The sequence below is a fragment of the Falco cherrug genome, chromosome 2, assembly GCF_023634085.1.
Source record: "Falco cherrug isolate bFalChe1 chromosome 2, bFalChe1.pri, whole genome shotgun sequence".
Classification (NCBI taxonomy): Eukaryota; Metazoa; Chordata; class Aves; order Falconiformes; family Falconidae; genus Falco; species Falco cherrug.
Window position 1 is genome coordinate 5,185,756 of NC_073698.1, and position 24,118 is coordinate 5,209,873.

Genomic DNA, 24,118 nt, shown 5'->3' on the forward strand with positions numbered 1-24,118 from the left:
CTGTGTACATGGTTCACAGCAAACTCGCTCTGTAATTTCACTTTTCAGCTAGGCTGATGGAATTTCCCCCCCTGCCCCCTCGCCCCCCCCCCCCCCCCCCCAGTCTCAAATTTCAAATGCTCAGTAATGGATCCTTTTCTTTCAAGGCACTGGAAGAGGAGTCTGCAGCTCTTTTCAACGCAAAAGAATAATTGCCTTTAAAGTGAGAGGTTGCTGAGAAAGACTTACATGTTTTCTGACAAGACAGCTGATCACTCAGTACAAGATCAGATAAATTACCGGCCATGTGCAATAAGACTGGTACTCTACAGAGCCCTCTGTGGAGAACACCTTCAGAATAACCTGGGAAGTACTGCTGCAGAAGTCAAGGCAATGGCAAGAACAAGACCTCCTTTGTAGCACATCACCATGAACAGAGACAAAAATGGGGTTTGGATTTTTTTCCGCTGCTACTCGTGCAACTTTTTTCATATATAAAGATATATAATTATTGTTTGATCATTCAGATTTCAGCAAACAATATGTAAGATACTGAAATTATAGTAATTCTCTAGTGTGGTTGTGGTAGTGACAACCCAAATACACACCAATTTTCTTGTAAAGTTTAGCATCAGAGAGTAAGATCATTCCTTTGTTTATACAGAACTTTAAAACACCGTCTCCTATGTTCAAGTAAGCCTTCACAAGGCCTGTGAATACACCTCTGGTGATTTGTTCTCATTTACTTTGTTTAAAGTAATTGGCTAATAATACATTAATAATTAAACCATTATTAAAAACAGAAGGGCTTTCTGCTCCACAGTTTCCCTCTTGTTTGGATGGTGAATTACAAGGCTGAATTAAAACAAAGGAACACCCAGGAAATCTGTAACCTAGAAATCTTCACGTGGGCAGAGACCTGCTCATTTAAGCATTACTGCTCAGTACAGGGCCCGATGTACAGCTGCAGACGGATACTGTAGCAGCCTTACACATGCCATGGTTGCTGCCCTCCGAGGGATTTGTAGGTCAAAAGCAGCATCTTGATTCCCCTAAAAACCAAGCGGAAGCCAATGCCGGGCCCCCTGTACTTATGCTCATGGCAAGATGATCCATTTAACAAGCCCACTGGGTGGAAATGCATACCCAAATATCGTTTTGACACTGCAGTTATTCATCTGCCTTCCTAAAGGCAGAGAGTAATCTGTAATCTGGACCCCGGTGACTGAACCAAAAGCCAGAGTTGAATAAAAGGTGTCCAAATCAGCCAGAGTAAGCACTCTAGTGAAATGGAAGACACATGACTCAACTGAAGTGCCTTGGAACGCTAGGTGTATAACCCATGGAGGGAGGTAAGCTCCTCTGAAAGTGGACTCGGAACAAAAGTTTAAATACTCTGACTCACAGTGAAGGTGCTTCTCCTTCTCCACCGACTACGGTGAGCCCTGGAGGGAACAAAACCTGAACTTCTGCCCCTACCTAAAGTTAGGAGGTATGAGCAGAAATATGCTGTAGGAGATGGAAAAAAAAAACAAAAACAAAAACCAACCCTCCTTTTGTCTCCAGGTCTACGGATTTGAAAAGAAGCTTGGAAATGCAAACCAAGTGTAAGGAAATGCAAACCAAGTGTAACCTGAGTCAGCAAGAAGTTCCACAGAACAGCTCTCAGGGATGCAGATTGCCACATCAATCTTACTGAGCTGTGAACTCTGAAACACCTCTGGGGTTTTAGCCTGGACCACACTCCCTCACAGAGAGCTCCCCCCCTGTGGGGTGTGTGGCCATCCTTATCTCTGTCTCTTGGCTGGGCTGCAGTGATGTGACCCAAGCTCAGCTGGAGGGGGAGAGGACATGGGGTTGGACAGAGTTTAGCTCTCTCCTGGGAAGGAGCCAGCCTGCTTTCCAAAGAAGCAATGGGCTGGAGTGAAGGCCTGACCTGTTGCCTTAGCAAAGCTCCTTGTGTGGGCACTAACTTTTTACACTCCCTCCCTCCCCAAATTTATAAATCTGCACTTAGTTTGTTGGACTGCTTGAGCCAAAAAAGGTCTTGAAAAGGTTGATGCACAGCACTCTGGCATTTCCCACATGCAACATTTTGATTTCTCAGTCTGAAAAATGCTCTTACTAAAAGTACTTCAGGTTTTTATTTTTTTTTTGTTTTGTTTTGTTTGGGTTTTTTTTTTTTTACGTTTAAATAACCTAAAAATTTCAGGTCAAATGAAAATCCTTTCAAAACCATTTATTAAAAATACTTATCACTTGAGCAAAAAAATGTATTATATTGTTTGCTGGGGTGAGCCTCCTTCCCAGTCGCCCCAGCATTTTCAGTTCTGGCCAGAGTATCCAGTTCTTCCTGCCATTACTCCACTCCCTAACTTTACTCTAACCCTGCCCCTGTCCCCACAGCCAGGCTGTCAGCAATCAGACCTCAGGCAGACTTGCAAAGCCTGCAGCATTGAAAATAGTACTTAATTTTTGTATAATCAGTGTCTTAAAAGAAAGTATCATTATAGGGATCATACCACACAATGACAGAGTGCTTTGCTAAACAAACAATAATGCCACATTTATAAGTCACATTTTCTAAAGTTGCTTCCAGAGAGAAAATTCCCAGCACGACATTTTGCCTGTCCATTTGCAACTAGGGCACTGTGTTGTTGCCAAGGTCACAGCAATCACGACTAGTAGCAAACAAATCCACAGACCTGACTTGTTTCTTTTCTGCTGCAGCATCCCCGAGCTGGGTGAGGTGTACTTTGCAAAAGGCACAGGCATGAATACAATTTCCACATGAAAAATATTAACTGAAGGGGAGAGGGGAAGAGTTAATCAAGTATAAATTCCTACCTCTGCCGCAGTCAGGGCCCAGAAAGCCAAGGAAGCAATGGCAAGTCCCAGACACGCAGTCTCCATTCCCATAGCAATTACTGGGACAATTATCCACTGATTCTGGAAAACAAAAGAGAATTCAGATACTTCTTTAGGCAAGTAAACACCAAGTTTGCGAGGGCTCTGGATGGCAGGACAGCTGAAACTTCAAAGCAATTGCTGCTCTTGGGGCTGAAAGCATTAGTCTGAGCTCCACTAAACAGGACTTATCCATTTTCACCAATGGATGGTTCAACCGTAACACATTAGTGAGGAGCAACTGCAAATCCTATCCTATGATTAAATCTCAGCTGCTCAGTACCCACCAGGCTTTGTCCTCACTCAGTACCTGAAGACTTCCAAATGTCTTTTCTTCCTGCTTATTTTTCCAACCGTTTTCACTCTTTGAATTTATTGGAGAGAAGCAACACACCCCATTCTCCTGGCAGAACATGCACATTTTATCGAATTTGGTTGACCTGGGTAAGCGAACGTGGGGCATGTATTTGTGCCAAAAGTAACTAAGCTATGACAGAAATGTTCCCCTATGAAGTTCAGAACACAGACCCTTGGTTTACTTTGTCTGCCTGTTGAAGGATTATTTCTAACCACATGCCTTCTCATTTGTTCTACAACATTATCCAAACAGCCCAAAATTCTGGGGCTAATACTGCATCTTGGTGGAACAGGAATGGGACTATTCCACACTTGGTTTCTAGTTATCATCTTAAATTCCCTGACTTTGGCAAAACCATTGGCTATTCATCTTTCAAGGACAGTTAAAAGGTAAGCAAAATGTTATCTAGCACTTCTGTTTTGAGGACAGCTCAGAATACTTGTGCTAAAATTATCTTTCATAAAAGAAGAACACAAGCTGATAAACATTACATATCAAAAAGAGAATGAAAATAGTTTTATTTCCTTGACTAAACTGTGAGTGAAGACTGAGTAAGTTTGAGTGGGGCTTGGAAGGGTGATGGAATACCTTGGCTCATTCCACACTATTTCACATTTTCTCAGAGGGAAACGCTTATCAGATTAAAATGAAATTCAGTTGTACAGGAGGGGCCCTGGTGGTACATCTATCATGGAGTGGGGTGCAAATCTCAGCCGTGTGAATAACGACTGTGCTTTCACAGACCTACTTCACTGGGCCTTGTGCTAGCAAAGATACTTGTAAACTCCCTATCAGTGCAAGTGAAGAGGAACAGCTGCAGCAGAGATGCGCAAATTAATTTCTAATCACAAATGAAAGGAAGCCTGTTTCTGGATGGGTGTTCTCCAACCAAACAGAAGAGGTTTCTGAAGGACATTTTAAAGATACGGTGTAATTTAATCATTCATAAAAGGCAACAGCATTTTTAAATAATAAAAACCATTTCAAGCATTTATGTTTTAAGACTTGGCATCACACATCTCATGATCAGATAGCTCCATGCAGCAAGGAAGGTACAAGGCAATGCTGTCAGTTTTCTAACACTTAACGTCTATAGTTAAGCAGATATCCACTTTGCAGTGCATGGAAACACAATCACAGCATGCAGTCAACACTTTGGGCTTGAACTGCCATCTTTATTCCAATCAAACAGCAGCCATGCTTCCCAGAATAAAGAAATAGCAACTCAGGCCTTGTGCATTTATATTGATATTTAGGTATACTAACTCTCATTGAATAGCAGGTATAAACACAAATCTATCCTGCAAACAAAAAGTTAATATTAGCCTGTATGTATATAAACTTCAGAATTTTGTGATGTTTAAATTTCACTGCTGAAAATGCACATAATTTTGCTTTATGCACTTTTCCTGGTTTTTTTAGAATGTTCACATCTTTCTTGCTTTCAACAAATATATGCAGATTTTTTTTAAAAAAAGTTGTTTATGCACATACACATAAGATGAACATACAGAGTGTGAGTACTGTAAAACAACAAGATGAGATGGGCAAGGAGATTTAACAGCTCCTTTTGCTGAAAGGGTCATTCCTTTTCCTCTAATTCTCTCCTCCTAGGTACAAGTCTAAGCTCCCTCTTCTTGTGCTGTCTCTGGTACTTGTCAGACCCTTTACTGAGTTGTTTTGGCTCAAAAAGTGGACAAAAATTAATACAACAGAGAAAAAAAAGCAAGCAAATTGTTTTCTGCTGCCTGAAAACTGGGAACAGAAGGAGTAGGGCCACACTGTTCAGCATCAGAGAAGTACGTAGATGTCTCATAAAACCTTACCATCACACCGTCATGCCGGGTTGGGGTTTGCAAGCTGTAGGAACACTGCGTAGACGTTACTTATGCATGACCTTTGAAGTCAGTGGGAATAGCTATGTCAGTGCCTGACAAAGGACAGACTCCCAGTGTTATGACAACACCTATAGTATTCTAAAAAAGTATTTTTTGAAGCTTTTTTCAAGTGTTTGCTTTAAAGGACTAAATTGAGTCCCTGAAAAGGAGTAAAATAACCATACAACTTTCTTGGTATATTTATGTAATGTAATAAATAACAAAAAATCAAAGCAACACTTAAAAACCAACATAGCATCAGGCAGGGCAGCTGTTCCAAAGTGTAACAATGCACCACATTAGCTGAATGGGAATCTTTTGTTACTAGAAATTTATAGTTACTGCATTTATAGTATCATCCAATTGATGCACTTGTGATGCCTCGGACAAGACAGGCAGGACTCAGTACACCAGTTAGATGTCTACTGTGGGGTAAACTGAATGACTGTCGTCCACTATACTGACAATGTATAATGGGATCTAGACGTTCAGAGTGACCACAGAAATGGAGCATACCTGTACTCAGGTAACCAAACTCTCCCAGATCTTAGGGTCAATCCATTTAATGAACTTTGCTCCAGTGACGTATCCTTTCCTCCTCTGACTAGTTCAGATGTAGATATTGTCATCAAAGACATCTATAGTTGGTCAGATCCCATCAACAGTGACTGACACTAATGCATGTCAAAAAAATATTAATGTTTATTTTGCGGTTCATCTACAGATCTGGCATTTTACTTTGCAAAAATGCAGCGATACGCACACATATCACTTCCTATATCACTTTGTCCTTGAGCCCTGACTTCCCACTCTTCTTTGCCAATGTCCCCTAACTGCATCATACCATATTCAGGCCAACACGGAATAAAACCACAGATGAATGAAACCCATTGTACCTTCTTCACTGAAGCACCTGTTAATTGTGGCCTGAACACCCTATACTATTACTAACAGAGTAAGCCCTTAAAAATCCCTTCACCTTACTTCATTGCTTTCTCTGATGTTCCCTGTTTTTCTAATACAGCCAAAATTAACATTTCTAATGCCTTCTTATTTTACACTGCCTCACTTTGCCCTGGAATAACCTGCCCAATAGAGATGAGATGAAGTGAAAAGAAATTCTCCCCCCTCAGTGGCTAGTACCATTTACCATTCTTATAGCAGTTAAGGATACAAACTTGCCCGGTGTGACTCAGGGCAATTAAAATCTCTGCACACTCCCAAAAGTTCTTCACTACTGAGAATCAGCTCTGAAAAGTTGAAAATTCATGCAGTACATCTTTGTCTCAAAGCTGCTCCCAAAGAGCTCAAAAGTATTTCCATAAAGGAAGCGTTAAATGAACCTCCTTTTTTTCTCATGAACTCCAAAGCTAATGAGAAACAAGGCTTGTGACCTGGGCTGGTGAGCAACCAGTCTGAGTTGTGTGTGCAATACTGAGCACCGTCCTATTTATATTCTTAGGTACAATCACAAACAGGAATTTCTTTTTACTTTGAAGACTGCAGGCATTAGCAAGTCATATGCGCTCACGACTTCCCATAAAAACCTCTGTCTTCATCCTAGGACTGAATTTCATTTCAGTGGTTACAGACTGCACTGGTTTGGCAGCTGAGTAGATTTTCTGGCCCTTCTGAAATGCACACGTAACTTGTACACCCAGCCACACACACTGTGCTAATACCTACATTTCAAACTAAACAGGAGGAGGTGGGTGACTTGGCATAAGAAATTGGGGAGTAATCACAGGGGAACTCCAGAAAGAATGAAGAATCAAGTGGACAAATCTTCAGAAGTTAGGACTTAGCCAAATTATTATCTAATGGGGCTTAGATGATAGAAGAGAGTAAACTCTTTTAACCCTCAGGGAGCCCCAAAGTTGGTGGCACAAAACAACTGTCTGTCTTTTAAGTACGTCCACAGTCAACATTGGTACAGAGGTGACAAACTGTCAATCAATAAACAAAAGCAGGTCACTGCAGTTATGGCCAGGTTCCACTCTCCATTCTACAGCTTACTCTGTTAGCTGTTCACATAATTATACGGATATTTTCCAATATATACAGAATTCCATATGGTGTTTTATGAATAGTGCCATGGGAACTGCTTTAGAGAATCATGACCATGTTTTGTTTTGTTTTGTTTTACTTAATTGTTAAAGTTCACTGTGAGACCATGGACAATTCTTTTTTTAGAAAGAGATATATGTTCTCTGTTTTCAGCCTGACTCCCACTGCTTTCTCTTGGCTTCCCAATCTCTGCAGTGATCTGATTGACACCAGCTGGTAAGGGCAAAGACTATCAATTTGAGAGTCAGTCAATGGATGATGCATGATGCTTTCATATGGTTTTGCTATTGTGTCCAAAGAGAACATTGAAAATGCGGCTCCCATGCCACCTTTCAACAACCAAAGGCAGCAGGAACAAACCTCCTGGAAGCAAACAACTCACACTGGGAACAGACCTGCAAAACTTGAGGCAGTGGGGCTTCTAATGGGGACTGCAGCAGCTTGCGTATGGAAGTAATTGTCCTGCCAGCTTCGAAATCTAATTAGCAACTGAAAAAACAAGTAATTTCCTGAATAAATATTGTAAACATCCAAATCTCCTCTGAGAGAAACAGTAAATGACATAATGAGACACATGGTCTTCAGACCCACACTGTCCCATTTTGGAGAATGGCAGAGAAATGCCTCGTCTGACCTAGCGGATACCCCCTACTCTGGTCCAGCCCACCTCACTCAGGAAAAGGAGGGTGTACAAAAATGCTTCTAGACTCACAAAAATGGAGGGATGGAAAACATTATATAAGTGTAAAAGCCTAGACTTCTCCCACAGCAAGACTCTTCTTCGAAGTACTCTTTAAGGTCCCTACTGCTCAAGAGTTTTAATTATCAGAGCAGAGAAAGAAACAGATCATGGTCTGGAGCAAACCAGCTTTGCTTCATGCACCATGCTGACTTACAGCTGCTGAGGATACCTTGGGATTTTTGCCATTTGTCTCAGGGGACTTTTTTTTTTTTTTTTTTTTCTCAGTACAAGTAATCCCACAGCTGGTAGATTTTGAGGGAAACTTGGCCGAAATCTTTATCTCATCGCTTGTTTTCCCACTGCAATCGCTCCTTACCCTGAGAGAAGCTATAAACTGGCATGATCCTGCCCATACCCATAATAAGACTTCACACCCCACTACCTTTCATTTAAGGTTATCACCGAGTTCAATAGGAAACTACTAATTGTTACCATTGCCATTTTTTTAGGGCGGTCATCTGGGGCATAGGCAAATACACCATTTGCTTCATGTCATAAACTGACTCATGGGAGAGCGACAAAGCTCCCAGGCTAATGGTCCGCTCAGGGGACCACGTTGGTGCTGACAAAAAGCCCTCTGAAAACCATCTCTACTGCGGTGAGCTCCGTAAAGACCTGTCAGCTGGGCTTCCAATTACCCACATGAATTACCTTTATCCAGATGAAATACAATAAACGTATTAAGGAGGCAGATAAAGTGTTAGACTCTTGGTGGACTTCTTTTTTATATACTCACCATATTTGTTGGTCAGCGGTATAGCTACTTTAACAGTATTTCCGCCTTATTTATTTACTATGCAACATTCGACTTAATAGCTTGTTTCTCTATCTTTGGGCCAGAGGCCAAGGCAGATGCTTGCCTGACACCAAATCCTATTAGAGGCTGCAGTAACACAATTGTGTGTTAAAGATAAATATTTTATAGCCTACACTTGCCACCAAGCATCAACATTCCCTAGGCATTTAGAGGCAACTATCTATTGGCAAAGAAAAAAATAGTTATCTAGCTGGCAACTGAAGGCAGTAGCTTTCCTGGGAGTTAATAAGCACCAGGATTGCTTTCTACGAACTGATGAAACGCCATTCTGTGCAGTGAAGTCCTATGAATTCAAATATAACTATTTTATTCAACAACCTCAAAGAGTTGTTCTGGAACTGGCAGTGTTTGGTGTCAGAAACTTGTAGGAATAGCACAGAAGTAGAAGACTTAGACTTTAATGAATCAACGCTAATCTCAGTTTCTGGAATGAATGTTCAAAGAAAATAGAACTTGTACCAATTAGAATATTCAATAGTAGAAGTGAGATGCAAAGAAAAAAGCTGGGTTCCTTAGGTATCCTCACTGTTTGGCCTATTCACCTAGTAGTCTACTCCACCTCTACACCAGAAATGGCCTCAAATTCCTTTGCTCTGTGCTGGTGAGAAGATATACATAGCTGCTCAGCCTAAAGTAAATTGGCTCAGATGCTAACCTACCAGTCCAGGGAGATACTGCATACCTACTGATAGGTGTAATAAGAAGTTCTACCCTTTCCCTATAAATGCCCACCCTCTGTATACACAGATGCATTAATTTAAAAACAGTAAATTATTGAAAAAAATATATCTGGAGGTAAAACAAATACTTAGAGGAGAATTGTTTACTGCCTCAATTAAATACATATATTTATTGTCACGTGGAAAGAAATTGTTCCTGACTGTCCACTGAGCTATTTTCTGCCTCGTCATGTTCCCCTGGCTAAAGAAGATGGTTTGCTGTGAGGGAGGGAGCGCACATGGAGCACGGCAGCAGGTAGGTAGATTCCATGGTTCATATCTAACCTTGAAATCCTCTGTGTGAGCCACATCAATGCAAAAGGGCCATGAAGAGTGCACAGCATCTCTCTCACTGTACAATGAATTACATCCCATGGGAGAGTGAAGGGACACCGCGTTACTTCACCTTATTCTCTGCTGCTACATGAGAGCAACCTTAGCAAGACACATATGCTTTCTCCTAGATCTGCTTGTCTAGGATAAAGCTGTCACTTACAAGTTCATTGCAATAACATCTCTCTTCCCAAAAATGCTTCCTGTCACTGCCCTGACTATGTTAGCAATAATTTTAATAGGAAGTCAGGCAGTATAACATGGAAGGCAAAGAAGATGCTGAAGCTCTGTGAACACATTTAATTTACTTCCCAGTTGCAGTGCTTGCAGTCTTGTTTATTTTCCAAAGAAATTATGGTACTCAATTGAATTTCTCTGCAGGATAGGTTGGAATCTAAGCCTAGAGAACTGTCACCTGCTCTTCTAATTGTGATAACAATGCCAAGAGAGACATGGAGATGAGAGGGGATAAAACGGGTTTCAGATACCTCGAAACATCAGATTTAACATTATGAGCCAAAAGGAAAGGAAAAAAAAATGAAAAGGAGAAAAAATACACTGGAAACAAAGGAAACATGGAAATGTCTCCTCTTCCTTTACCAGCTGAAGTTTGAAATGACTGATTCCTTCTTATGGTACATCCTCACCTGCCAAGATTTTGATTTTTCTGCTTCATTTGTGTTTTATAAGGCTTTTACATTTCTACCTCAAGTAATCCACACCTGGAAGCCAGGGATGGGAATGTCTTGACAGTATCATGGAAACTGAGGCATTATTTTTGAGTGTTCTTTCACAGCTTCCTCTTCTGTAGGGCACCTAGCGTGATGCTGATACTGCTACTGCCACTTGATGTTGTGCCAGATATTTTTTTTTCTTTTCTAAAGGCTGGGAGGTCTGTTTTAATTAAAGATCCATGCATATAACCCTGTTTTGATATCATATCCCAGTGGAACTCTAACCTTCACATGCAGGTATAAGGATGCTAAATAAGGAAAAGGGCAATGGGCGGGCAGTCCTTAAACCAATCCTTAAATCACTCCCGATTCTGGAAAGTCAGAGTGAAGTACAGTAACCATGGTATCCAATTGCATGTTATTCTCCCTCTACTCTTCCTCTGTAAGAACTTTTTTTTAAAAGCACTTTGTAATGGCAGATACCCCACATCTCCATTAATGTACTGACAGCAAGTACCTGCTCCAGCCAGCAGTGACTCTAGAGACTGGATCATTTTAAAAGGTGATGGTGAAGCATAAAAGGTTTGGCATTCAGGATCAGTTTGGGTTGCTTATTGAAATCATCAAGAGCTGCTGAGTTTGCCAAATTTGACAGTACATCATGTGAACACATTTTCCCTTGAGGTATCTGTACTTTTGCTTCTAGGTCTGGCTTGAGATACCTACCCAGGTACTCAAATGGCTCTCACCACAATAATGTCAGCCTTTCTCACACTGTTTCAAGCACACACAAGTCCAGGCCCAGCTGGAAACAGTACAAAACCAGCATTTTTTGTGCACTGTTTTTGAACTTCTGTTCTACAGAAACAACTACCATGTGGGAATAGTTTGGGAAGCAAATAATGAAGAGAACAAGCCCAACCATTTCAGAAGCCTATGCCACATTTGGTCTGAATTTGGTTTGCCCTTTGAGAGCAAGCTTTATCTCACTGATTCATTCCTTTCTCTTACTGCTTCCTTTTTAAGAAGCAATCTTTCCAGTACAGCTTTAGATTTTAAGGCATTCTATCAGATGGTTGAAAGTATAAGGTGTAGTGGGATTTCAAAAGCACTTGGGCACTGGTCTACGTACACTAACATTTAAGTTAGTGGTAAAATCTCCTTTGACTTCACCAACTTTTAGAAAATCCTGCTAATGTATTTCTGCTGCTCATAGGGATATGCAGGGAACACTGCTTGCTGCCCCTAGAATGCGAGCAATGCTAAAAGCATGAAAGGGTCTATGAAACGCACTTCTTAAGGAATTGTACATTGACCGTCTGAAAAAATCCTCTGCTCTAAATCACTTGAAATGTGATCACAGGTTAGAAATTAGCTGGGGAAAAAAATCCCCAAAACCAGTGAATGATTTTAAACAAAGAGTAGCTGTTGGGCTGAAACTTTCTTCTTCCTTCTATAACGCAGCTCCTAAGCACAATAACAGTTTAATCCTGTACTTACAACACACATATGACAAAGCTGTGGAGATCGAGGAAGACACTTTGCAAACATTTCTTTTCTTCCTCGTTTTTCTTTTTTCCAGCTGGAATATTTTTAAACCTGAATCTCACTCCAGTAAATGAAATTCTCATATCCCAAATTTGCCCAAGGGATTGCAAAGATTTTTTTTTCGTTCCTTCCCACTCTCATAAATTGTTACAAACTAATACAGGAAACAACAATTATTCAGCCTTCAGGGTTCAGCTTCTGGAGCTGCACTAGCAAGCAGGAAGTTACTTCACGTTCACTACATTACAATTTCTGCTCTTGTAGCTCAGGGCAAGGCTAAAGCTGGCCTTGAGTTTCATTTTAAATGATGTTGTAAGCTGGTATATTCTCAGGGGAAAAAAGCAAACCATTCTTGCATACACCCACAGAGAGGACCTCAAATGTGATCTCATTTGGTCAAACAGATGCCACGAAATCTTAGCAATGCTATAATTTTAGGTGCATTAAAGATTAAGTTTAATCTTACACAAGGTCTTTGGCAAATATACCCAGCCTGGTAAATAAGGATGTTCTGGCTGGAATGACTGATGTCTGAGGTTCAATTAGGTAGGCGCCTGGTGTTCGTCACATGCTCTTAAGTATGATGCCTGGTTTCCAGCCACTGCTACAGAAGGGCCTGAGTCTCCTGTAGGTTTTTTGTTGGATATGCCCCCCCGTAGAGATGCCTCAGTTCCCTGCAGCATCTCAGGTGCTGCTAGATGCCTGTGCTCAGGCGACGGCATTGAGCTCTTGGTGATGTTTGATCAGGCCAGGGAAAAAGTAGAATTTATAGCTCTGTTTCAGCCTCTAGCACACTTGCCGCACAAACTTGGTCAAATCATGTTCCTTCTCAGAGCCTCCAGCAAGCCCTCTACAAATCAGTTTAATACAATTTATGTCACTTTTTCTGAAACTTTTGCAGCACTTACTTAAAAAAAGAAAGTAGTCACACATCTAATACACAGACCAGCCATTATCATTTAAAAAGTCAATATATGCCAGAAGTTACTGTACGGACTGCATCCTTATCCCACTCAGCCCCCGTGCAAAAGGGGAGATTGGTCCAGTAACTCCCAAGGTGCCAATGTCGTTGGCTTTTCCTTTTGTCGTTGGCGTTCCTTTTTGTGGTCTTGCATGCAAATACATACACTTTTATACAACCTCTGGAAAATTAAGTCTTTAAAAAGTCTGTTGTTCTAGTACAGAAAGGGTTCTCGTTTTGTTTGCCAAAGTGGACGAGCAACTCCCACAACCTTATTTCTGTGCTTTAGCAGGAGAGCATTCATGGAAAGAAAAGTCTGCACAGAGCTGTTTCTAGCAGCTCGGTAATACGACACAGGAATAAAACAAGCTGTGCTTACATTAGCCTGCAGTCTGGGGTGCATGGAAAGAGCTATATACAAATGTGTAAAAACGAAAACCATATGCACAGTTTTACACATTTCTCCAGAAAACCCGCAGATAGCACTGTATGCCGTGTTATTAAGGCAGAATTCTGCTGTTCTGAAGAAAGTGAACTGAAAAAAAGGGACAGAAATAACTGAAAGAAAAAGGCTTTAACTTCAGTATTAAATAAACCCTTTCTTGACCCTAAAACTGAAGTAATTACCCTGATCAATAAACCTTTTGTACAAGCTCTGTCAGATCAAGAGAACTTGCCTGCCTGCAAACAGCACCCTGACAAGCAAGTTCAAGGCTACCAGCCCATGTAAGTACAGATGTAGGCAAATCTTTTCAAAAAGACAAATCTACCTTCATTTTTCTACCAGTTTAAAGCATGATCAAAACCAGACAAAATCTAGTTCATTTAAGACATTCAGACATCTAACTTCTACTGAGATGAATACTTTTGGCATCCAAGCAGTCTTTACAAACATCATTTAATTTCTTCTGTACAACAATATGAATGAATATATGTGTCTGCTTGCCTGTTTTTCCCACCCAAATCATCACTTGCAATCATAAGATCTATTGAAAGAGGAGCATACATAGAAAAAAAAAATCCAGAAAAAGCTCGTGTAATATTAAATAAATTATTCCAGCTCTGATTTAAAGCTAAGCTAGTTTTATACAGCGTAATTTTCTACTGCTAGCTTTTACTCACAGAGCATCAATGAAGAGATACACTCTATACAGAAAGAGCAGCTATGAAAGTTTTTACAGCCAAGCATCTGACCTTTCCAGGCTGCTTATTATTTAATTATCTTTGAGATGTGTCCCTAATTTCCCCTTTATTAGAGATGCCTTACATCTTCAGAAGAATAATCCTGAAATAATAATTTTGCCTGTCATTATGGCTTGGGAAGCAGGGTTATTATGTAAGAATTGTTTCAGACACTTGCAGAGAGAAAAAAGGTCATCAGAAATAACATCTAGATTTGAAGCAACTGATCTGACTTTAGGTTACTTGGAAGTGGTGCAGCTGCAGAAAAGCAGGCAGAAAGCTGCAGGTAACATTAAGGGAATGGTGTGCCACAGGATCATGTACAAATATTAACTGAAGGGGATTTAAGAACCAGGAACAATGCCTGATCTGTTAGGACTCATCTGAAAAGGCAGACAGGGAGATAAACTCCAACACTAGAAGATGCTAATCCCCTTGACTCACCTCACTGGGAAATGAGAATCTTCATCAGTTTTGGGGAAAAAGGTGAAAATATTAAGGGGGCACTTATAAAGACATTGTTGACTTCCAGGTGCTACAGTTTTAAGGGCCATATCATTATCCATCTGAAAACATCAACACTGTGTTACCGAGGACAGCAAACAAAATCCTCTGGGCACAGGGAAAGCAAACTAACGTGAAAAGTTTCACCTCTGCACAGCCATCTCTCCATTTCCAGACCCAGGCTCAGGCTATATTTGCTTTTTATTAAGCCCTATAAAGCAAACAGATTAGATTTACACGTGGGCTGGATGAAAAAGCAAAATCTCACCAAGCACACTACTACACCTGCTTGAAGAGAGGAATTCTTGCAGCTCATAGAAAGCTCAGACAGAGGGAGTTCACATTTCTGGCTCTCCAGATGATACCTTACCAATCAGGTGGGGATGGATTTGGCTAGGATGGAGATGGCAATCTGCTGTCTTCTTGCCATCCTCCAGCATAGACTAATTCAATTCTCACTGAAGGACCTTAAGTCCTGTGGCCAGCTGGATGTTTAGTGGAAGACACCTCGCAGTGCTGCAGCATAACCTGAGGCTACCCTGTGGATAAGCATTAAGTTTTCAATCAAGCAAGCCTGTCAACATAGCATCATTCATGAGACCAAATTCACAAGGGAAGAAAAAGCCTAGCACAGCCTGGCAGGGACTCATAAATGTCCTTTTTGCCTCCTACCTGAATTGAGTGACTGTATCTTTCCTAAATACTACCTGACTGAAACCTACAAGTTTTACCGCACTCAGACAAGCTAGCTAAAAGCTGGAAGTGGGAAACAAAGCATCAGAAAAGGGGTGGTGGCAACAAGAGGGTAATCAAAAAAGGCATTGACCATCTGATAAAGTGTCTGTCAAGCAAAGGCTTGTAATGGGACACCCAGAGCTGAAGGCAAAAAACTATCTGCAGAGCATGCAAAGCTCTGCTGTTATTTTCCAGGAGATCAATAACATCAAAAATAAAATGTTTTTCCTTCCATGGTTTCCATATGCCTCTATATTTCTTTTTCTGTGCAAAGCAAGAAAAGAGTTGTGAGTCTGGGAAGGAACAGGCTACTAATGAATTATCTGTAGAGGGTTATCACAAGGTGGAAATACTCACAAGTCCCTTTGTGAAACAGGGGAAGGGCGCAGATGACCACATTCATGCAATAGGGGAGAACAACACTTGTAGTAAATGAGTACTTCCACATAGCAGCTGGAGTCTCATTAACAGTTAAAGGGCCCTGATTCAGCAAAGTACTTGCTAAACTTCCAGCCTCTTTAGTCTAAGGAGAAGTTCAGAAAAGGGCAGCCGGGACATTAAAACCACTTTTCCTCATTTCAGTTCTGAAGATCTAATTGTACATGGGGGAGTTTTCAGTCGAGCAACTGAGGCACTAAGGAGCTAAAAGGAAGTGTAACCTAGAACAGATCACACCCCGTGTTAGTCCGCATGGTATCCTGATTCCTCAATATTTACATGAAACCAATTTAGACTTTTCCAGACATTAGCAAAGCAAGTGTAAATAACATGAATGGCTTTGAGACTGTAAGTGGATCACACTTATGCATCCCCTCTGAATTGGAAGTCGATAAGGCTTAAGTTAGCCTACACATAGGCAGCAAAAATAAGGGAAGCAAATCGGAGTGACTCAGGCTCTTCCTTTTCCCTTTGCTAAGAACAAGCTAAACACGAAGGCGCTTTCACTTAGAGCTCAGGAAGATTCATTCTTATCACCTCTCCCACAAGGAAGGTTTCCAGTCTCGCCTCTACGGTCAGTGCTACTGCGAAGTGCTCCCCTGCCGGTATCCTTCCTGCGTGTGAACTGCTGTCCTAGGGACTGAATGGGCGTGGGTTATATTTTTGGCTGTTGCAGGAAGGGAGCTTGCCTTTCGATGTACGTTGCAAAGTGCTTTATGTGCTGGCAGCCCCTTACAAATAACGCTGCCAGCAGCTTTGCACTTTGATGGAGGAAAGTACTTAGTTTTCTTTACAGATAGTAGAGGGGGCAGCAGAAACAACAGTCCTTTTGTTAAACTTAAGTGTTGTCTTTTGCAGAAGATAAAAGCGAGACAAAACCTTGCATCTTATCACAGGTGTTCTACATGTGTTTCCTGTTGCTTGTTGGGTGACATGCTGGTAAAGGGAGATGCTCTCCTCTTACAGACAGCTGATTTTGCTTTTCCTTTGGATTTCTCAGTGGCCCTGCACAGCCAAGCTTGCCTGAGCTCAGCAGTAACAGCTGCTGGAAGACACTTTCTCTCTGATTCCATAGATGCTGTTTGCAGGCTCTCAGATGTTTCCTGCTTCTACTGGGATTTTTGGCCAACATCTCTGTCTCAGATGTGCTGATTCCAGCTGATTCCTCAGCCTGTTATTTTCCTCCACTTATACAAGATTGTTCTGAATAAATCACCACTATCAGGCAGAGGTGAATCCACAAGGTGCTTTTCAAAGAAGTGTTTCTATTAGAAATTTCAGAAAGTGCCACCGATGTCATTTACAAAAAGGTTAATTTATTATTGAGAGACCTTGATTGTCCATTCCTTTTTAATGTCTTGCATTATAATTCAGAGGAATGGGATATAAAAATGCTATGAAAAGCTGAAAACTTTCCCAGAATAATCTTTTCTTAGCTCCACCTGAATTGACTGTATTATGCAGAAGTAAAAGCTCTGACAGGCATTATGATGCTGTATTCTCCCCAGGTTTACATGCAGTGGCATGTAACAGGCACACATTGTGACACCACCTAACTCTTTAGTGATGAGATTCCATATCCTTTTAGAAAACAGACTAAACTGCCATCTCCTGCCCTCAAAATCAGTGCTAATGTTCCTGAAGTGGATTTAGTTATAGCTATGTGGGATTCAAAAACTGCATGATGGACAGCCTCACAACTTATGAAATTAACTATGTGTTATCAAACTGGGAATACAGATGAGGGTTTTTTTCCATTTTTTCTCCAGTTTTCTCTAGAATAATGAAGGCCAAATGATTCCAGGCAAACAGTGCACAATAACTGCAGTTGATACTGTCATACACAGCCTGCAATGATTTTACTGCTCTCAAAAGTTCAGTCTGTTGGAACATAGCAGATATACCTGGAAAATCAGCACCCTTTTCATTCAGCATTTTTATTGCTGAAGGGAAAGCTTTGGTCCTTTACTCAGGTGAGTCCTCACTCGCAGGGGAAGTTTGCCTGAAGGAATCACTGCACCGTTTGGCTTTATGAACTTATCATTATGATCTCCATTATCAATTTTGTGCTTTCTACTATTATCCATGATTATTAATTAATGCTAAATGCATTTTCCCAGCAGTTCTATCACCCTCGCAGCATCTCTGGGGAAATGTCACTCCGCAGTTTCACATGGTGAGCAGCTGAAGCATGAGCCTAGTCGGGGTCAGAATTAGCACATCAATCAGAATTCAGGAGTTCCAGGCTGCTGGTCCTCAGATCACTGGATCCTACTTCTTTCTGCACCACAGCTATACTCTTCAAACATGCTCTCACTGTAAGCCCTATGTCAATGCAATAATAAAGGGAGATTTTCTACATGCTCCTGCCACAGAAATCAAATTAAATGGCAGCTTGCCTCTGACAGTCAGAGCAACTCCCCTGCACGTTCCTCACCCCACACAGATAGATCTAAGGCTCCCATCACATGTGATTTGATTTATTTGTTTGGCGTTGCTATTTTACACCCTGGTTCATAAACACTGTGTCAGGTTGCTGTATCCTCTTTACTCTGGCACTGGCAAAAATTATAACACCACAGTACTATAGTATTTATAGACTTAAAATCTAGTAACCATATCTTGCCAGACCTCATGAATACACTAGAAAGGTTCTGGGTATTACAGTACATTTACACAAAACACCTGCCTTGATTTTTTTTTTAAACAAGCTGTTGAAATCTAGACTAAGAAGAAAGGTACCAACTTGTTAAGGTTACCATATTTTTTTATAGTACTTACAAAAACGCTGCATTTATCTAGTCAAATTCTACCCAAGAAGCCACATCTTCCTATTGAATTGTTTTACTTATCTCACGTGAGTTTCACGGTGCATAGCTTGTAACTAAACAGTTTTTTCCTGTACACTATAGCTTTGTGTTCGTATACAGCTGCCAGTGGACAAACTGATTCCCATGTATGGGGCAAAGCTCCCTCTTGTACAGCAAAAGAAAACTTCATTGTACTGAAACACAGAATGATTCAAGGTCAACAGGGAATATATAGAATATATCATGGACTGTATATCATGGACTGTTCTGCTTATCATGTGGTCATGAAAGTACAGCAGAGTATGAACAAAATAAATAGGCCTGCCTTAAAGACATTCTAACATGCTTTTCTAACCCACATCACTCCCCTGCTGTTCAAAGGCAAATTAAGAATGTTTTGGCTCCCCTCACCCCCCCACATGTTATAGCAATAAGGCCAAAAGAAAAATTTTGCTAGAACACTTAGCATCACTCTGAAAGCAGGAACAACTAGTGATATGCTTTAAAAGTGTTTTCCATTGCGAAAGCCTTACCAGTTTTACTGTGATGGGAAATTTTAAACAGAAGAAATTCTTAGGCAAGGAAAAAAAAAGTTGCTTTCAGAGGAATATCTGGAGGTACTTCTGGGCAGAAGGTTGTCAGTGTGAGTAAAAACTCAGATTGGTAAAGTAAACTAAACGAAAGTAAATCTGCATTCTATAGAGCAAGGCTTCAATTTCTTAAGCTAACATGCAAGTATTTCTGGTCTTGCTTAACTGTGAACAGGACTGAACATGTGCATTTCGAGACTTTAAATTTAACACAGAGTATTACAGCAGTGTTTCCACTTCTGCATTAGATAAACTTTAACGTTAAAATGGAATATTGGGATCTTAATGACTTTGCTTTAATAAGACTTAAACTTTTAATTAACCTGCCAAGACAAATTACAGCTCATAGCTCTTAGGTAACTATTGCAGACAGCTGAGACTCAACACCAATGCCTCTTCTGGGAGGGAGATTAATGGCAGCTTTGGAATGAGTCTGCTTTTTTCAGCAAGGAAAAAAAAAGTCCATTAAACAATCACTGTGGCTAGAAGAAAGCTGAGTGCCAGTTTTATGGAGCAATTACAACCAAATGAATTTGGGTACAGGAACAGTTTCAGCAGGTCAGTCAAATTTAAATATTATTGAATCAGAAACGGATTCTGGTATTTACAAGGTGGAGGAAGAATACCCAACTGTGCTAGACTGTCAGGCAGCCCACAGGCAGGATCCTTTCCTCCTTGGACAGCAACAAATCGGTGCCTGTGCACTGAACTGGCAGGGCACTTGACTGACAGAGAAAATGAGAGACTTGTTTAGTTAATTTGTTCTTCTTAAGAAATCTCTGCTTCTTTCTGTTAGTAAGAAGAAACAGAGATTCCTGTTCTTGTGGTTCCTGCTACTAAGCCTTGCAGTGCTCTTTATGGGAGTTTTAATCCAAGTACTCTGCCTGAACTCCAGCCTGAGTAATTTTGATGGTGTTCAAAGGCAGGACTGTCCGTCACACAAAACTGTTGCATGGTGATGCTGTGTGCTCTTCGATCATTCCTGTACCTCTGCTCCAGAAACAGAAAAAAAAAACAACCGACCAACCAAAAAAGCCTAAATAAAAAGAAGAACAAAGGAAGAGAATGAAGCAGGGAATTTCAAGCTTGTAATCCATCTTTGGCACTGGGTAGAATCTCGTTACGGATATAGTTAGTAAAAAGGCCTACAAAATACTTATGAGATGTTTAAGGCCTAACGGTATTCAGCTTGTTGCAAAATACAATCCCCTACAAGCATTCTCTCCAAAACCACACAAAGCCATCATGCAATTTGAGTATGTGTGTTAATATCTGGCCTCAAGGCATATTTAGAAGCTTAGGAATAATACAGGAAATCCTTACCAATAGCAGTAGTAAGAAAAGAAACCACTTCTGATTCCTTGCCGTCATTGTAGAAGGCTAAATGCCATATTCCTGAATCTAAATACTGGATAAACCCTGTCTCATGGCTGGACAAGGGCACAAAAGCTCTGTGTTGCCGCTGAGGTCCTTCTAAGCTTCTCGCCTCCTGTGTCAGTAGACGTCTTCCATCAAGGAGCTCGACAAAGTCAAACTGAAACATAAAACAGAGTGTTGTCTATGTGTACTTCAGGCTTCCTCAAACTCAGTCTCTTGCTCTGGGTTTACAGAAGTGTCATAAACAGGATTTTCTCTGCTACCACAAGTATGTTGCTGGACTACCTGCAAGTGACCATTTTGGAAATAGCTAGTATATAAATGTATTTTTCTGTAATTACATGAATCAAGAAATCATCTTTATTTAGAAGGTGACTTGGGGCATATTGACCGTACTGATACGTTCTCATTCTGCAGAAACATAGCCAGGGAAACATGAGGTCCAAGGACAATGCTGAAATTGCGCTGTAAGTATGATGATAAGAAGCTTATTTGTGTCTTGGCTAATAAGGCAAATAGAAAGAAAAATGTATCTAGCCTAACCAGGTTGTTTGCTAGAATTGCTATGGGTCACCAAGGAAAAGATAAGAGGTATTTGTACATAAATTCTGGTAGAGGTTTTGCAGAGGCTTTGCAGCCAGCAAGGGTTTTATTTTAAAGCAATAGCAAAAGTAGTTAAAAGACTGTAGAAGATGAAGATGGAAAAGAGATACAGCAAAATGTAAAAGTCCCGTTTAGGGGGTGGCTCTTGGAATTTTTCCTCAAAAGGACATATTTGTGTTTTGACAGGGTAACTTCAGCTGAACAACTGCTTACATTTTGCTACAAGTATTGCAGCTATCTTCAGTTCCCTATTTAAATAACTTTCCACTGACTTTCTCCAATAATAGTATTTTGTCTGGTAATATGTCAACGATCAATGGGATGAGTCAGATACCAGCCTAGCAGACATCACAAATGTTACGTGAACCTTATCTGATCTGACTTTTATCTGTGTTTAGGAACAGGATATCTTGTGAGCAAAATCCAGCAGCTGATACACAGCTTAGCTTTTCTAGTCCCTGATTTCACTTGGTTTTGCCTCTCTCATCCAGTTGGTCAAATACACTTGTAGTTTTTGGCAGGAAGGAGGAAAGTAGGCAAAAAGAAACACCACCACTTATTTTCGTACCAGTAAGTGCTGCTGCACTGACTGGTTGCTGAGAGTTGGCTGAGTGTGGGAACAATATTTAGGCTTCTTATCCCTTTTGACTTAACTGTAGCAAAATTTGGGTGCTTCTGTTCTATTATTAAGTTTCTGGTATGGTCTTCAAAGTCAACCAAGATAAGGACTTGATGACTTGATGACTTTATTCTGCAGTCATTGCCATGTTTAAAAAAATTAAGCAAGTTTATTTCCAACAACATTTTGAGAAACGAGCTATATATGACAGTTTGCACATGAAATGACAAAATTTGTTCCTAGAGTATTTTAATTACTGCGTTTTAATTATTTATTTACATGAAATAAGGTTTGAGCCTTGTTTTAAGTTTTTTGCTATATTTCAATATATAGATCTCTCAAATTTGGTGATGAAGTGTCTTTTGAGAATGCAAAAGCTGGCACATCTGCAAAGGGCATTCCTTTTGGGTGTCCAAGTTAGGTTTGTCAGAGATAGAGTTGAAAAAATGGAGTGTAAACACAAGTTACTAAAATATACCATATAAACATATAAAAACTAAAAATGTAGTGCAGATATAAATTCTAAAATTATATAATTAAAAATGTAAGTTTCTGTTTTGGAAAAAAAAAAAAAAAAAGGTTAAAGACGATGCTTGTGAAAGGTTGGTTTGAATGACACTTTGTGAGCCTGACATTTGTAGCTACTCTGAGGGTGAGCTGTTGCCCAGGCTGATTCCTCATCAGATCTCAGTGTGGCCATGACTGACACAGCTGACAGTGGACAGAGGACATCACCATGCTGTCTGATTGCTGGAAGTGTCTCAATGGAGTTGAGTTTTACTGAGGAACACATTGGACAGGTATACTGAAGAAGTTAAAACCAGTAACAGAAAAAGCTGCGTATTTCCATTTCCATTTTGGAGCACGCTGGAACAGATTGGCTAGATTTTTCAAAGGTAACTGCAGACATCATAGGTAAAGTTCATCTCACCAAGTGCTGATATCTCCATGACAGCTTGAATTAGTTTTCTAGAACCACTGGGTTGCATTCAAGGAAAGAGACACTTCTAGAATGCAATCTGTCTCATCTTAAATTTGACATCTAAGAAAAGTCCTGTGAACTGTGCTTTACCAGCCTTCACTTGTTGCTGCATACTAGAGGTAGATGCTCCAAGCTTAGCAAGGATGAAAACAATTTTAAGGCACCCAGCTATGGTAAGCTGCTGTTGTTACAGTCCAGTCTGGCTTATGCTTACTTGGACCTTCCTGCCAAAATTAAAAGTTTATTTTTATATGTATTTGCAAGATGCTGCTGTGGATGTTGATGACTTTGCGAAGTTACTAGCTACTGTTCATAAATATTAATTGATCCACAAACGGATTGTGTTTTATTGCATTTTGATACATTCTGAGGTTTTAGTACGCAATTAAGAGTTATTGCAAACAAGGAAATCATAGATAAAATAACATGTTAATAAATTCAAATTGTACAAATGGAAAAATGCCTCCCAAAAGCTGTGATGGTCAGTCCCTAGAATTTATGATTTAACAGGATTTGGCCTAGGTTAAAAAGAGTTTAAAGAATTTGATCTAGGAAGATTAAATCCTATAGACCATAATAAAATTGTGTAACTTTTCTTACAATTTGTTGAGAAGAATGAGAAGAAATTCCTTTAGTTAACGGTAAACTATTTTAGGCTTCTACAGGCTCTGTTTCTAAGACTACAGAAAAATGGAGCTTGCATTTTCTTCGTACTTATTAGTGTCCATGGTTGTTGGCAACCTTAACTAGAAGACAGGTCACCAAAGGCAGAGAAGGTTTCCAAAGAGAATCTGGAATAGTTCCTTGTTTTAGCATGGATAAATATGACTTTTACCATTTTACCAAATTCAGGAATATATGCTAAGGGTCTACAGCACTGGGATCAATTAAAAGATCCTGAAAGAGAATAGACTATCTTAAGGGTCACACTACAGAAGATGGATTATCTAAATAGAAGAAATATCTAATTATCTAACAGAGGAAAACCTGATTATCAGCTAGAATTTTACTGCTGCCATCAACTAGATAGGCTAGGGAAAAATAATTGACCCTTAAATTCTTCTGCGGTAGACTGTATATCACTGCTGTAAGCACACATTTTGCCAAAATCTTGTTTATGAAATTCCTTACAAAATTTGAAAATATAAACCTGTTTGGGTAGAATTATTGGGCGCTGCAGATACTCCGGATTATGCAAAAGAATAGTTGAGATTTGTGTAATATGCATTAACTAAGAGAGACAAGTTTACAATTTCAACACAGAAAACAGATTACTTACTTAATGACTCTCAAGAC

General features: G+C 40.2%; 1 protein-coding gene across 1 annotated transcript in view; it reads right to left on the bottom strand.

Moving 5' to 3' along the window:
* Positions 1 to 24,118, bottom strand: part of TENM4 (teneurin transmembrane protein 4) — a 353,678-nt gene that overhangs the window by 154,663 nt on the left and 174,897 nt on the right. Inside the window, 2 exon segments of the mRNA XM_055703071.1 lie at positions 2,827 to 2,928; positions 20,565 to 20,775. Coding sequence (XP_055559046.1) covers positions 2,827 to 2,928; positions 20,565 to 20,775 — 313 coding nt within the window.